General features: G+C 40.0%; 1 protein-coding gene across 1 annotated transcript in view; it reads right to left on the bottom strand.

Moving 5' to 3' along the window:
- Positions 1 to 1772, bottom strand: part of DRC1 (dynein regulatory complex subunit 1) — a 74928-nt gene extending 73156 nt beyond the window's left edge. Inside the window, exon 1 of the mRNA XM_004377689.1 lies at positions 1618 to 1772. Coding sequence (XP_004377746.1) covers positions 1618 to 1772 — 155 coding nt within the window. The remainder of the gene's footprint in view (positions 1 to 1617) is intronic.
- Positions 1773 to 14143: the final 12371 nt, after the last annotated feature.

The raw sequence follows: 14143 nt of genomic DNA, 5'->3' as shown, positions 1-14143 counted from the left end.
ATAAACAATTAACACACATATTGTTTTATGACATTGGTTACCAATCATGGCTATGATCTTTATGGAAGCAGATTGTCAGGTCTTTCTCCCACAGAGCCGATGGATGGGTTCTAACTGCCGACCTTTAGGTTAGCAGCTGAGCGCTTAACCATAGCGCCAGCAGGGCTCCATACGTCTATTATAGCATTTATCAATTGGTGCTTGTGACCTCTGCTGGTCTATTTTGCCTCCCCAGCAGACGGTGAGCACAGGGGCTGTGACTTCACTTTCTGCACCCCAATGCAGTGCCTAACATAGTGACTAGCATATACTAGATACTAAATAAACACTTGTGGAAGACAGGAAAGGTGGGCAGGAAGAAGGATGGGGAGAAAGACCCCTAATCGGCTGTAGGCTCCTTCAGGGCACGTCACAAATGACCTGAATCTGGAACAGGCTGCATAAGCTCAATTACCACCATTGCTTCCCACCATTACTAGCCCCCGCTTCTCCTCATGATATTTTCTTTTTTGTTATTCTTTCTCCCTCCTCCTATTCCAGTAAGATTAAAGTTTCTCCTTGGAGGGTAGAAGAACAAACTGATAACCCTCAAGGACTAGGATTAACTCATCTGCAACGTGACTAACGGTGCCAGATGACCTTCAAGGACTGCCAGTAAGAAGTTAGATCATCTGGGGAGTGCAGAATGTAACCACCAGAAAAGAAACTATAATCCTGTCCATATAAAAACTTTCAGCCAGTCTCCAGTGGGGAGACAGGTCTTTTGGAGGAGCTCATTCCCCTCTGTCTCCTGTATATCAATATACAATAAAACACGCTTGCTGTTCACCTCACCCATCTCAGTACTGGCTTCTGCGGCAGGCAGCTCAGACCCGCCATTGCAGTAACAAATTCTCAGTGTATTGTCCACAATGCCTGGCACAGCAGCTCTCAATAAAAGTGCTGAATGGATTATTACTTCTGTCTTTATTAGTATCTTGAATGTTTTTTAATAATCCATATCTTGCTTGAATCTTCTGGAAGATACGTTTTCTCTTATCAAGAAACAAGCTCCCAATCCAAATGTCCATCAGGAGATGAATGGATAAACAAAATGTGGGACATACATACGACAGACTATTATTCAGTCTTAAAGAGAAATGAAGTTCTGATACGTGCTACTACATGGATGAACCTTGAAGACAGTATGTTAAGTGAAATAAGCCAGACACAAAAGGACAAATATCGTATAATTTCACTTATATGAAATATCTAGAATAAGCAAATTCATAGAGCCAGAAAGATTAGAGGCTAGAGGCGCTGAGGGGAGGGGGAAAGGAGGAGTTATTGCTCAATGAGGGTAGAGTCACAGGGTGATTAAAAAAAATTTCTTTTTGGAAATAGTGATGGTTGCACAACATTGAGAATATAATTAACGTCACTGAATTGTACACTTAAAAATTATTAAAGTGGCAATTTTTACGTTATATATATTTTACTGGAATTAAAAAGAGAGTCTTGCTCACACTGAAGGCACACCGATCCCTCACCGCCGGCGCTGCCACCCCCTAGAAGCGGCACCCGTCCGCCCACTGGCACCCTGATCTCTCTGCTGCAGACCCTCCCGACCCCGCTCACCGCCTCCGGGTTTCCAGGCGCGCAGCAATGCGGAGGCGCCGGGTCTGGATCCGCTCCTGAGGGTTATCAGAATGTACCGAGGGCCCGAGAATCGGGGTTGATAAGTGTTCGTCCTCTTTCTCCTCCAAGATCCCTAGGGCCCCTGGCGGATTCATGGCTGCAGCCTCCTGGCCTTCAGGTAGCTACACCTGGACCACCGCCCGGTTGCTAGGAACAAGCCGTTGCCAGGGAAAAGCAGTCACCTGACTCGCAGCTGGAGTGGTTGCGCGCGCAGTTCTTCAGGCTCTGCCCACCGCTAGTTCAGAATTCTGCATCCCAGCTTTGGGCTTTATTCCTTTCTCCTGCAATGAGAACGTGAGTACTGTCTTACACCCCCACGAAGGCCCAGTCGTGTTAGCAGAGGCTAAGTGGCAGGTCACCACGAGACTGGAAGACTGAAGAGCTGGTACACGTTCTGGCTTCTCACTTACTGATACTGATGATTAATCATTTATTCATCAAATGAATATTCTTAAAAATTATATTCATAAAATATAATTGAGCGCCTCCTTTCCTTATGGAGCGTGCAGACTAAGAGGTCCGCTCTGAGCCTACTGCCTCTTTGGAAAGTTCCAACTAATGTGTATCGCATCCATTCATTCATTATCCATTTTTGAGCATTTTGTGCATTCAGGACTGTATCTGCTCTAGAGTAAAGCAAAGAAGCAAACAAGGGAAGGGGAGAGGGAGGGAGGGAGGAAAGAAGGGAGGGAGACATTTATATCCAGCAAGGGATTGTTGCTGTTTTCAGTAAACTGAAACCCAGGATAATCCCACCATCTCCACTTGCAACCACATACTCAGAGAAAGAGGGAAGGGGGAACAGAGAAAAATAGTATGGGGGGATGGGAAAGAGGAGAAAAAGAATACAGAGCACAATTAAACTCTCAAAGAAGCACCAAATACTCAATTCTGACCCATAGTGTCCCTGTAGGACAGAGTAGAACTGCCCTATAGAGTTTCCAAGGCTGTAATCCTTACGGAAGCAGACTGCCACATCTCTCCCCTGCGGAGCGGCTGGTGCGTTGGAACCGCTGCCCTTTCATTTAGCAGCCGAATGCTTAACCACTGGGCCACCAGGGCTCACCTTCAAAGAGGCACACTCCCTTGAAAAGGCACTATTTCTTTGGCTTTTTTTTTTTTTTTTTGGTCTCATTCTGGACTAAAATAGTGTTCTTAGAGTTTAAAAACTTAAAAAGCAAACTGGACATTTGACAGGGTCTTGTTCCATTTGCCTATGAGAAACTAGGGAATGGGTAGTGAGAAAATGTGGGTACTAGTACTACCCCTTCCCTGCAAACTTGGGCAAGTCACAACTTCTTGAGGGCCATTTCTCAGCTGTTAAATGGTATTGTCTGCCTACTTAACTCACAGGTAAAGTGAAACCTCAGAAGAGCAGGAAAATGAAAGCCCTTTGTGAATAAGACCTACCCACAGGCAAATGGAGTAATTAAAAAAAAAAAAAATTTCCAAGTCTGCAAGTGGTGGAGAAATTTAGGAGTGCCAAAGCCTTGGAGAAGCCCAAAGAGTCTAAGAGCTGCCTGGATCCTACTAGTGTTGGGGGTGTGGAGGGTGCTTCTGGGCTTCAGGGCCCTCTGCCAAATTTATCCCCTTTGGCTGTAACCTTGAGCGTTGAATTTTCCTATGGGCCACACATCAGAGGGGCAAGGTATAGTTCTGACCACAAACTCTTCCAAGTGCTGGCCCATGTTTCCACCATTTATGAGAAACAAGTACATGTGTGTATGCATGCCTGCAGCTGGGGGGTAAAATACTCTTGAGAAAGTCAGCAGGAATCAGCTATTACACAAGACAGCAAAGGTACCATAAAAACTCATGAAGGATCAGTGAGATACTTTCAGCGTACTATATTCTTTCTTATTATGAAAGTTCATGTATCAATGATCCTAGAGATTTCGTGCAAGGTCTTTTTTGTTGTTAAACAGACACTATTTTTAGTTTAAAAAATGAGTAAGTTTATCGTTGAGGTAAAAAATAACACATTCATTATTCAGCATTTAAGCAAAGTATACCACCATGATTCTGACTCATGGTGACCCCATGTGTATCAGAGTAGAACTGTGCTCCATAGGGTTTTCAATGGCTGAATTTTCAGATGTAGATTGCCAAGTCTTTCTTCTAAGGCACCTCTGGGTGAACTCAAACTTCCAACCTTTTGTTTAGCTGCCAAGTGTGTTAACCGTCTGCACCACCCAGGACTCCTTAAGCAAAGTCGGATAGTATAAAAAAGGAAAACACGAAATCACCCCAAATCATTCCATTCAAAAATTAATAGGTCCCACAACTACAGGTCTCTCACCAGGAGCAAAACGGTAAGAAGGTAACCAAAAGCTCAGAGAAGAAACAAGTGTATGTGAGTTACAACCTCATCTACCCTGAGACCAGAAGAACTAGATGGTGCCCAGATACTACCACTGACCGTTCTGACCAGGGTCACAATAGATGGTCTCAGATAGAATGGAATAAAAATAAGAAGCAGGACTCAAGTTCTTATTTTTAAAAAAAGCCAGACAAACTGAACAGTAGAGAACAGAGGATTCCCTGAGACTATGGCCCTAAGACACTCTTTAAACCTAGAACCAAGCCTGTCCCCTGAGATCACCTTTTAGCAAATAGCAGAGTGGCACACAAAATAAAAGATATCACCTTTAAGAATGGTGCTGTACTTAAAAACCATCAGTAGGAGACCATAAGGTCAACAATTACTCAACAGCAAAGATGAGATGATAAGGGGGCATGGAAACTAGAGTACTGGATATGGAACAAACAGAACACCATTATCATATTGTGGTAAATGTAACTAATGTCACTGAACAATCTGTGTGAAAATTGTCTAACTTGTATAAACTTTTACCCAAAACTCAATATTATTTTTTTTAAAATAAGTCTTCACCATTCCAAACATCTTTTAGAAGGAGTCTGACTCTATTTTTTGATGTCTGACTGCTGACAGCTTTGAAGCATCACCCCTCTCTCTCCCTCGCTCTGTCTGAGCAAGCTGATAAGCAAGCTGGGTACTCTCTCCTTTGGTGCCAGCAGGAGATTCAAACTGTGCAGGAACCCTCATCTTGGCCTCACTCTCTCACAATAAAAGCCCCAAGCCAGTCTCCTTTCCTGGCTCTCTCAAGCCATTCTCTAGACAGCCTCACTTATGTAAGTAATAAACCTTTTTAATATCCTCTTGAGGTATGTGTGTGGCATCATCCGGTCTTGACATCCAAACCACAATTTGGGCAGGGGTCCATTCTGTCTATTGGAATGCCTACAACATCTTTTTATGCATATATATGGAACAAAGATAAAAAGACTCATGTAAAGACAAATATTTTTTAATAAAAATATTTAATTTTTCTTGATTTATCAGGAGAGAAACTGAAGTGAAACTAATGGAACTGAATTTGAAATGTTCTGTACCTCAAGACATTATTTCCCCAAAGAGCTCTTTAGAGAGATTATAAAAACACTAAGAACTTTGAGTCACTACCTATTTCATCCAACTTAATTCCATTTTAGATATTAGACTGTGACACTCTGCTCTAAAAAATTAAGATGTCAAACACTGTCAATTCTACCTACTCATTTCATTCTTTCGTTAATTTGACAAATATTTATTGAGTACCTATGTCCCAGGTTCAGCAGTGAATAAAGCAGACACAATTCCTGCCCTTGAGCTTATATTCTAGAGAGGGAAAAAAGTAAAATATATGGTATGCTGTTGTTGTTGGGTGCCGTCGAGTCGATTCCAACTCACAGCGACTCCATGTGACAGAGAACTGCCCGATAGGGTTTTCTAGGCTGTAATCTTTACAGGAGCAGATCACTAGGTTTTTCTCCTGTGCAACCACTGAGTGGGTTTTAACCACCAACCTTGAGGTTAGCAGCCAAGCACTTAACCATTGTGTCACCAGGGCTCCTTATGGTGTGTTAGATGGAGTAAAATAAAACAAAGAAAAGGGGACAAGAAGTCTAGAAATCAAGAAAGAAGCTGGAGACATAAATTTGTAAGTCATCTGCATGTTGTTGTTGTTGTTAGGTGCCTTCGAGTTGGTTCCGACTCATAGGGACGCTATAGATGATAATTAAATCCGTGAACTGGATAAGATCATCTGGGCATTAGTTGTTTATTTTTCAATGCCAAGATTATTATACCTACCTTCTGTTCTGTAACCATAATTGACACAATGGTACCTATGTCCTATATGTAATGGAGTCACTGCTCACGATCCATTGTTTTCCACTGCTTCTACAGTTACAAGTTTCTTATTTATCACCACTTGTTAAGTACCTTTTCCACCAAGGCCCCTGGGTACTGAGTTTCCTGTTTGAAAATGTCTGCCTGTTGCCTTTATACTTACCAGCATCTTGGTGGATATCATATGCGGGAGCTATACTTTCTTTCCTTCAGAAGTCTGTAACCATTGCTCTATTGTCTTCTGACACTGAACACTGTGGTGAAGAAATCTGATGCAAGACTGCCTTCTAGGTGATTTTTTTTTTCTGAACCCCTGAAGAATTATTTCTTTATCCTTGTTCTGCAACAATCAGGATGGAGCTCAGTGTTGAGCATTCTGCATTAAATTTTCCCAAAGCCCAGATTACCCTTTTGACCTGCAGATTAAATTCTTTCTTCATTTCATGGAAAAGCAAAGCCATGTGCCTGACATTACACAGAGGGCAAAAAACAACAATAATTCTTAACCACAAAGCAACACTCATGCAAGTTTTTGGTCTGAATTCATGTTACCTATATGGCCCCCAAACCATCAACTAGACAATTTTAAGTGATGTCAGGTTAGTAGTACAACCAAGTGACTAGGAGGAAGTGAAGGCTCTCTGGAGGAGCACAGCTTCAACCCAGGACTCAAAGGATTCCTACATATAAAGTTTCAAAGACCATGAGCCCACACAAAGAAACAAGGGCTCATGAGCATGAGTCACCAGAAACAGAAGACAAAGGAGTATGTTATGGACTGAATGATGTCCCCCACCCCCGCCAAATATATGTTAGAATCCTAACCCCTGTATCTGTGGATGTAATCCTGTTTGGAAATAGGGTTTTCTTGGTTATTTAACTATATCATACCTGAGTAGGGGTTCCTAATCACTTCTGAGTTATAAAAAGAGCAGAATAGACACAGACAGACAGACAAACACACACATGGGGAAGACAGGTGCCATGAGGACTGTGTACAACCCAAGGAATCAAAGAATGCCCAGGACTACCTACAAGGAAGGAATCGACACAGTTGAGACCCTAAATTGGACTTTAACCCTCCAAAACTGTGAGAAAATAAATCTGTTTTTTAAAGCTATCCGCTTAGGTATTTCTGTTATAGCAGCACTAGAAAACTAAAACAAGGTAGAAAATATAAGTAACTGACAGGTTAGGAGACAAAGATGATTGAGTGAAAAGGCCTACTCTCAGAGTTCTAAAGGGAGAGAATACAGAAGAGGCAATATTCAAAGGGGTAATAGCAAAAATGTTCCTGGATTGTTTAAAGACACAACTCTTCAGAGTTCAGAAGCCCAACAAATCCCAAGAAGAATATGTAAAAAGAAATCCACAACTAGACACATCATAAAGTAGCTGAAGAACAGCAAAGACAAAGCAATTAAAAACGTACAAAGAAAAATGACATATGTATAAAGAAACAAAAACTAGGCTAACAGCTGACTTCTGAACAGTAATAATAAAAACTATAAGAAAATGGAGTATCTTTTAAGTACTGAGAGAAATAACTGTCCATCTAAGTGTAAGCCCAGAAAAATTTTTGAGAAAGTTTCTTTCAAGAACAAGAGAAAACACATTTTCATATAAAAAGATGTTTATGACTAACTCATCTCTCTCATGTTTACTTCTGTTTGTGTCTGTTTCCTTTTTCAAAGGCCATACAAAGATAAATTTGGAAACATCTTCTCTCCCAAAACACTGGTGGGAAAAAAGTGGAAACTTGGGGTTTCTGTAGTATACCATTTAGTGTAAACTATCTGAACTGTGCAAACATTCTTCTAAGACCTTCACTTTAATTATGGTGTCTTGAAATAGCATTTACTTATAACAATATTTATAGAAAAAAGGAGTTTGTCCAAATTAGAAATTCAGCAACAGCCAGTGTTTGCATAGGTGTCAAAACGACTCTTACTCGGTGCTGGAAAGGTACCTTTTAGGACAGTTTGTCATTATCTATTTTTTAAATAAGCATATCCATTGACTGGGCAATTTTACTTAAAATTATCCTAGGGATAAATCTCTAGGCTATAGGTTCCATGGTGTTGGGGATCATGTACACAAGAAATATTTTTTGAGTGAAAGAAATGTCTACAGATATATCTGTATACTCACCATAGTTACTTATAATATTTTAAAAAAACTGGATATGATAGATACATGTGTTTACACAATGAAAATGTATCACTTTAGATGTAATTTTAAAAACTGTTTGTTTACAGAGTGGTAACAGGAAATTGGTCTCTATTTGCCTGGAGCAACAGAGGAAAAAGGAGCCAAGAATAGGAGAAAATGGAATGCGTGGCTAATTGTCTCCATAAACAACTGCCTTCTTTGCAATAAGACCAAAAGAACTGAATGGTGCCTGGCTACCATTACTGAACGTTTTGATCAGAGATTCTATAGAAGACTCCTGATCAAAAGAGGGAGAAATGTGGAACAGCATTCCAAAATCTCATAGGATCCAGACTTTTCAGAGCCATTGAGGCTGGATAAACTCCCCAAACTATGGCCCTGACATAATCTTTAAACCTTAAATCAAAGATATCCCCTGAAGTCTTCTTTAAACCAAACAATAGTTTAGCTTAGTTAGTAAAGAATGTCTGCCTTGAGTATTGTGCTCTTTTAAACTATCCATATAGTATTAAGCTGACAACAGCAACTCGAAAGGTTAGATGAGAAGCTTAGGGGGCTTGAGTTTATGTTAATGGTAAAGGAATAATTCGGAAAAGGAGGGTGAAAATGGTTGTACAACTTGAAGTATGTAGTCAATGTCACTGAACTGTACATGTAGAAATTGTCACACTGATGTATGTTTTACTGTGTATATTTTTCCAACAACAAAAATAAATAAATAATTCAAGAAAAAGAGTGGAAACAGGAGATCCTGAAGAGACTGAAGCAGGCAACAGCAGTGCTATCATATATGAGAGGGATTTGGGGGAGGGAGTATGTGGTGTTCACTTACCATTCACCAGCATCCCAGGGCCTGGTCCTCAATCTGTAGGCCATACTCCAAAAGCAAATCTGCTTTTGAGAGTTGACTTATGTTAACAAAGCTTAAAAAACACAGAATTAATTTTAGCAAGAAACTACAACTGTCACTCAAGACAATATGTATGTTCCTGCCCTGTGACCAGCTCAGCTCTGTGGGCTGATCTACAAAGGGAGCCAAACCACAACTGCAAAGTGTCTTGATGTAGGATTGAAAGAATGAGCTCAGGAGCTTCCATATCCATAATGGGGATAACCTGCCACAAAGACTGGACAGAATGAGTCTTTGAGGCATGCCACCCCCATCTCTGGGTAGATTTTGGATGGTAAATGCAAAACCTTCTGGCTATATGGGCTTCCTTTGCAAGCTACAGGCTAGCCATCCACCTTCAGCTGCTTTTTCCAGAAAGACAGAATAATACAATGATTATATTTTAGCTTATTAAGTCAAGTCACACTTTCTTCTACCTCCATAAGGTTACACCCAATCACCTTAATTAGAGTTTGGGGCTGTTGCCAAATCCATCGGCCAAATATTTAGCTAATTTCTCGGTGTATCCTAATCTCCCAATTTGTGTGAATTTTGCTGCTTACACTTTCAGAAGGCAATCTTATTTTATTCATTTTGGAACTGCCTTAGCATCATCTTCATGTTATTACCTACAAATGGCAAGAAGGGAGGAGGACGGGAAATCATGAGGTCTATCATGTGCTTAGAAGAAAGTTCAAAGGTAAGAAATAAAGAATTAGATATTAGTAGAGACCAAGCACCTACCTTAGATCACTCACCGTGCTAAACACTCTACATGCATTATTCTCATTTAATCCTTATAACACATTGTGGTAATAATATTAATCCTATCTTAGAGATGAGGAAACTGAGGCTTAGAAAAGATAAGTATAATTCGTCCTAGGTCTAAGCTTGCAAAACTGAACAAGACGAAGAAACAGTCACTATATTAAAAGTTTGGGAGGCTTGAGAAACTTTCAGAATGAAAATGAGAACACAAATGGAAGGAACAGATATAAACTTTTCTTTCTGGAAATTTGTGAACAGAGGAGGAAAAAATGGGTCTTGGGGGTGGGAGCAGAAAGACATTTTAGGGGCACAGGGTCTTTATAAGTTTAGGTATACCAAGTATGGTTACATATCATGCAGTCCAGCCATCAATTCTCAATCTGTCACCAGCCAAGGAAACTGGAAAATGCCCACTGCCAGAACTGAAGAAATCAACTCTGGTATGAACTGGGAAAATAGGAAGCAATGATAGAACTGGGAGTTATGACTTGTATACTAAAGTTTAGGTGTAATAAAGGGTGGGCTGTTTTGTGGAATTAGTCTGGAAACCTAACACCATACATAACACTGTTTCTATGGGAGATGCTTCTGAGTATGAAACAACCACCTTACAAACTAATTTAAATTCAACCCAGTTATGAGGACTATATATATATTGTCCAGTACCCAGCGCCGGATTAAGGCATGTGAGGGCCCTAAGACACATTCGAATGGGATATGTGAGTTATATATATACATGTACATATATATACGTTTGTGTGTGTTAGCTATCCATGATGTAACTTCTTTTTAAATTCAACTATAATATTTAACGACTGTACACAAAATTGGCGTATGCCTCTTAAGCAGAATGAGATGAACTGGATTATAAAATTCTTAGTGGATATAGGGTACTAAGATTTTTACTATATATCACATTTTCTACATAAAGAATATTCCACATATTCTACAACAAAGAAAATGAGTCAGTTCCCTTCCACTGTGGCACTAGCTTTTCCTTGCGTCCTGTCTGCTTGGCATCTGCGGGGTCTTTGCTTTGGACAACTGGTGCCCCTGTTTTGCTGATGCCCTAAGCATGTGCTTACCTTGCTTATTGTGTAATCCGTCCCTGCCAGTACCCAGTTCTGGAGGGGTCAAGAACAATGTATTAGGAATCGTTGTTACTGCCACCTGCCTAGTATTCTGCTCTCTGAAATAAGTCACAGGATTATAGAACACCCAAGAGCAAGCAGACTGATCTTCCGCAAAAGAAAAACAATCTTCTTAATGTTTTGCTCTAAAAAAAAAAAAAAAATCAATGATACTCTGAAACAAGTGGCTGGACAGTATTTTTCTCCCCATAGCTTCTGCCCCCGCTTTTGCACCTACTAAGGAAAAACAAAAAAAGACAATCTGAAAACAATTAAAAGGATTTAAAAATTATTTACTCTTTACTTTTATTACAATAAATATTTATCAGTAATAGAATTAAACAATTTTAAATTAAAACCTACTGCATTACTTTTGGGTTTCTCAGCAGCAGAAATAAACACAAATCCAGTTGAAAGGGCAAGGCTTCCAGGGTCAATAACAAGAAGCAGTCAGGTCTTGATTATCCAGGCTAACAATAGGGAACAGTAATACCAATAATGCAAAAACAACACTGAAGTGCACTGTTGTACTCTATCTGTACATCAGTTTATCTGAGACTTCACCACATTCTGGCTAAGTAATTCAAGCAAGCTGTGAAGCCCTGTTTCTGCAAGAGCTAGAGGGTTTCCTCTCAAGCGCAGGAGCACAACTGCCAGGAATGGGCCCCACCAGCTTTCAGGCCCAGCAGCCTCAGCCCTGGGAGAAGCAGCCATCTTTCAAAAACCGTCTTTCTGTTCACACGATCCTGGGGGAAAGGGAAATGGGAAGTGACATATTAAAGGGTCTTTCCTGGGAAATGAGATGAACTGGAAGTAGGAAAGACCGTGGCTCCAGATCAGGAAGAGGCATCACAGAGTTATGGGCAACGTGCAGATTAAGCCAACGTTTTGCTGATAATCAAGAGTAGACTGCGTGTATATACGAATATATCATACATACATATGTACAGAGAATATACATGTACATATTAAATATTTATATATACACACACCACACATATCCAGATAAAATAAATGCTACATTATTTACTATGAACACAAGTCCTGGACAGAACATTTACTAATATGTGCAATTAAACTACTTGAAAAGGAAAATAAGATTTTATTCTCTTCATCTTCCTCTCTAATATATTCTACCGAAAGCAAACATATTCCAGCTGCTCAGTGGAGTTGTCTTGAGATACCTGAGAAGGGATGAAGTGTCCTCTTGTTTCAGAATACTACAGAAAGCCAAGCGCAACAGGACCAAGCTGAAGAACTCAATAATTGATTTGGCCATGACTCCTGCCACCTATTCTTAGTCACAGGGCATGAAAGTGTACTCAGAAAAGTATCAAGTTCTTTTTCTACAAGTGGCTACAAATTAATTATGTTACAGTGAGGGGCAGTGAGTGGAGCAGCAGGGAGCTGACACTTCGGCAATTCCTGATTGCCTTCCCCTTTACCCGGCAGGAAATGCTACTTTAAAAAAAAAAAAAAAATTGAAATTTAGAGTTTAATACTGAATTCTGCTTTCTTGCCACATTTTGTAATGAGCAAACCATTACCTGTAGTGGGGTCTTTGTCTCTTGAATGTCTGCTCTAATGGGACAAGTTATCTAAGCAAAATAATCTACATAAAATGTTAATGTTGGAGGCAGTCTCAATCAGCAGTTATTAAACTCAAAGCCTGATACTGAATGATAACAGTAATTCAAAAAGATTTATAATGCAGAATTCACAGATGCTGCATAATTAAAATAGGCCCCTTTTGGAAACCCTGTAGGGCAGTGACCTGTCCTACAGGGTTGCTATGAGTCAGAATCGACTCAACAGCAACAGGTTTTTATAACCTCATAACATTACGTACTAACTAAACATATTCTAGTTCAAGAACGTATTCTTTAGATATTACAAAGTACCTGTTAAATATAGAAGAATCTGAAATTTATGGTGAACTGTGTTTTAATAAAAGTCCAAAATCAATTCTAATTTTGACTGTTAAACCCACAGAAACTGCTCAAGAGAAGACCTCAGCCAAAGAGGCAGAGGCACTCACAGAACTGGGTCATTCCCTGTGTCTTCAATATTGTCTCTAATGTCAGTGTGGCAGTTAGGTACTCTATGAACATGATCCAATATATGTGCTCTAAAAACAGCACCACTCGGATTTAGCCCAGCTTTCTAAGAATGATCCTGTGAAGAGCAAGACAATGTGAATGGTATGTGGAACATCAGAACAATTCTTCTGTTGTGTCCACACTGATGGTCCTAGAGAGGCAAGCCCCTATTAAAATATTCTAAAATCAGTCCATGTGCCACTTTCCAATTCTGGGAACCTGGCCTTTCTGACCAAATGCAAAGCAATCCCTTGGTTCAGGCTGCCTGTGACAGGGCTACAGAGAGCAACACTTCTTTTGTTACCCTAAATACTAAAGCAAGAGCTGCCTGCTCATTTCAGAGCAGAGCCCTGCTTAAAAACAAAGAACATGTACTTTACTATCCCTTGCATATCAGTTTATTAAAGAGCAAAACATATTACTAACATCCAGGTTAAAAAGGTTACATTTATTTTGCATTGTAGATACACTAAAAATGAATTAGCCAACAAACCCAATTTCCATGGCTCCCTGCTAGGAAGAAGCAAACATATCACCACTTTCTCTGGAAAAGTTAAGACAACCTTGATTTATCAGATAGCCTAAAGTAACTGCCTGCCAATAGGCCAATCATTTGTACCACTGTCAGAACTAAAATCTACAAATCACATGGGTTACATAATTAATAATGGAAAATCAGAAACTTACTTAAGCTTCCTAAAATGCACAGATCACCGCACTTTCAAGTATCACAGTGATTAATTCAATACCATTTTACTGTTAAAACCGTCACTTTAAATGTATGTCAAAGTGCTTTAAATGCAACATACTAGTTAAAATTCTTCCTGGAAGGTTCTAGTGCTAGCAGCTAACTTAGTAAGGTTAGTCACCCTCAGGGTGTTTCAAGATACCTCATGGGACAAAGAAAACTCTGGTGTGACCTCACAAATTTCCTAGAGTGTTTAATCAAGTTCCAAACTGAGGTCAAGATCAAGGCCACTCAGAACATAAGAATCCACACAACTAAAGATTTACGCCTGATTTTGGCTTATTTTGGGACCCAAAGTCAAAAGTTTCATCCCCATACTTCCAGCAAAATGGCGCTCTAGGTAGAAGCACCACGCTGTGCCTCCACAGCAAAGATCCAAAAAACTAAGCTGAACAGAGAAAACAACAATCCTGAAACCCTAAAACATCAAATGAAGAGATAAAGAACTCAGCCAAGCACCAAATGGAG

Source organism: Trichechus manatus, unplaced genomic scaffold, assembly GCF_000243295.1.
Source record: "Trichechus manatus latirostris isolate Lorelei unplaced genomic scaffold, TriManLat1.0 scaffold00052, whole genome shotgun sequence".
Lineage (NCBI taxonomy): Eukaryota > Metazoa > Chordata > Mammalia > Sirenia > Trichechidae > Trichechus > Trichechus manatus.
Note: the sequence above shows the minus strand (reverse complement) of the source record. Positions and strands in the feature narration are given on the sequence as shown.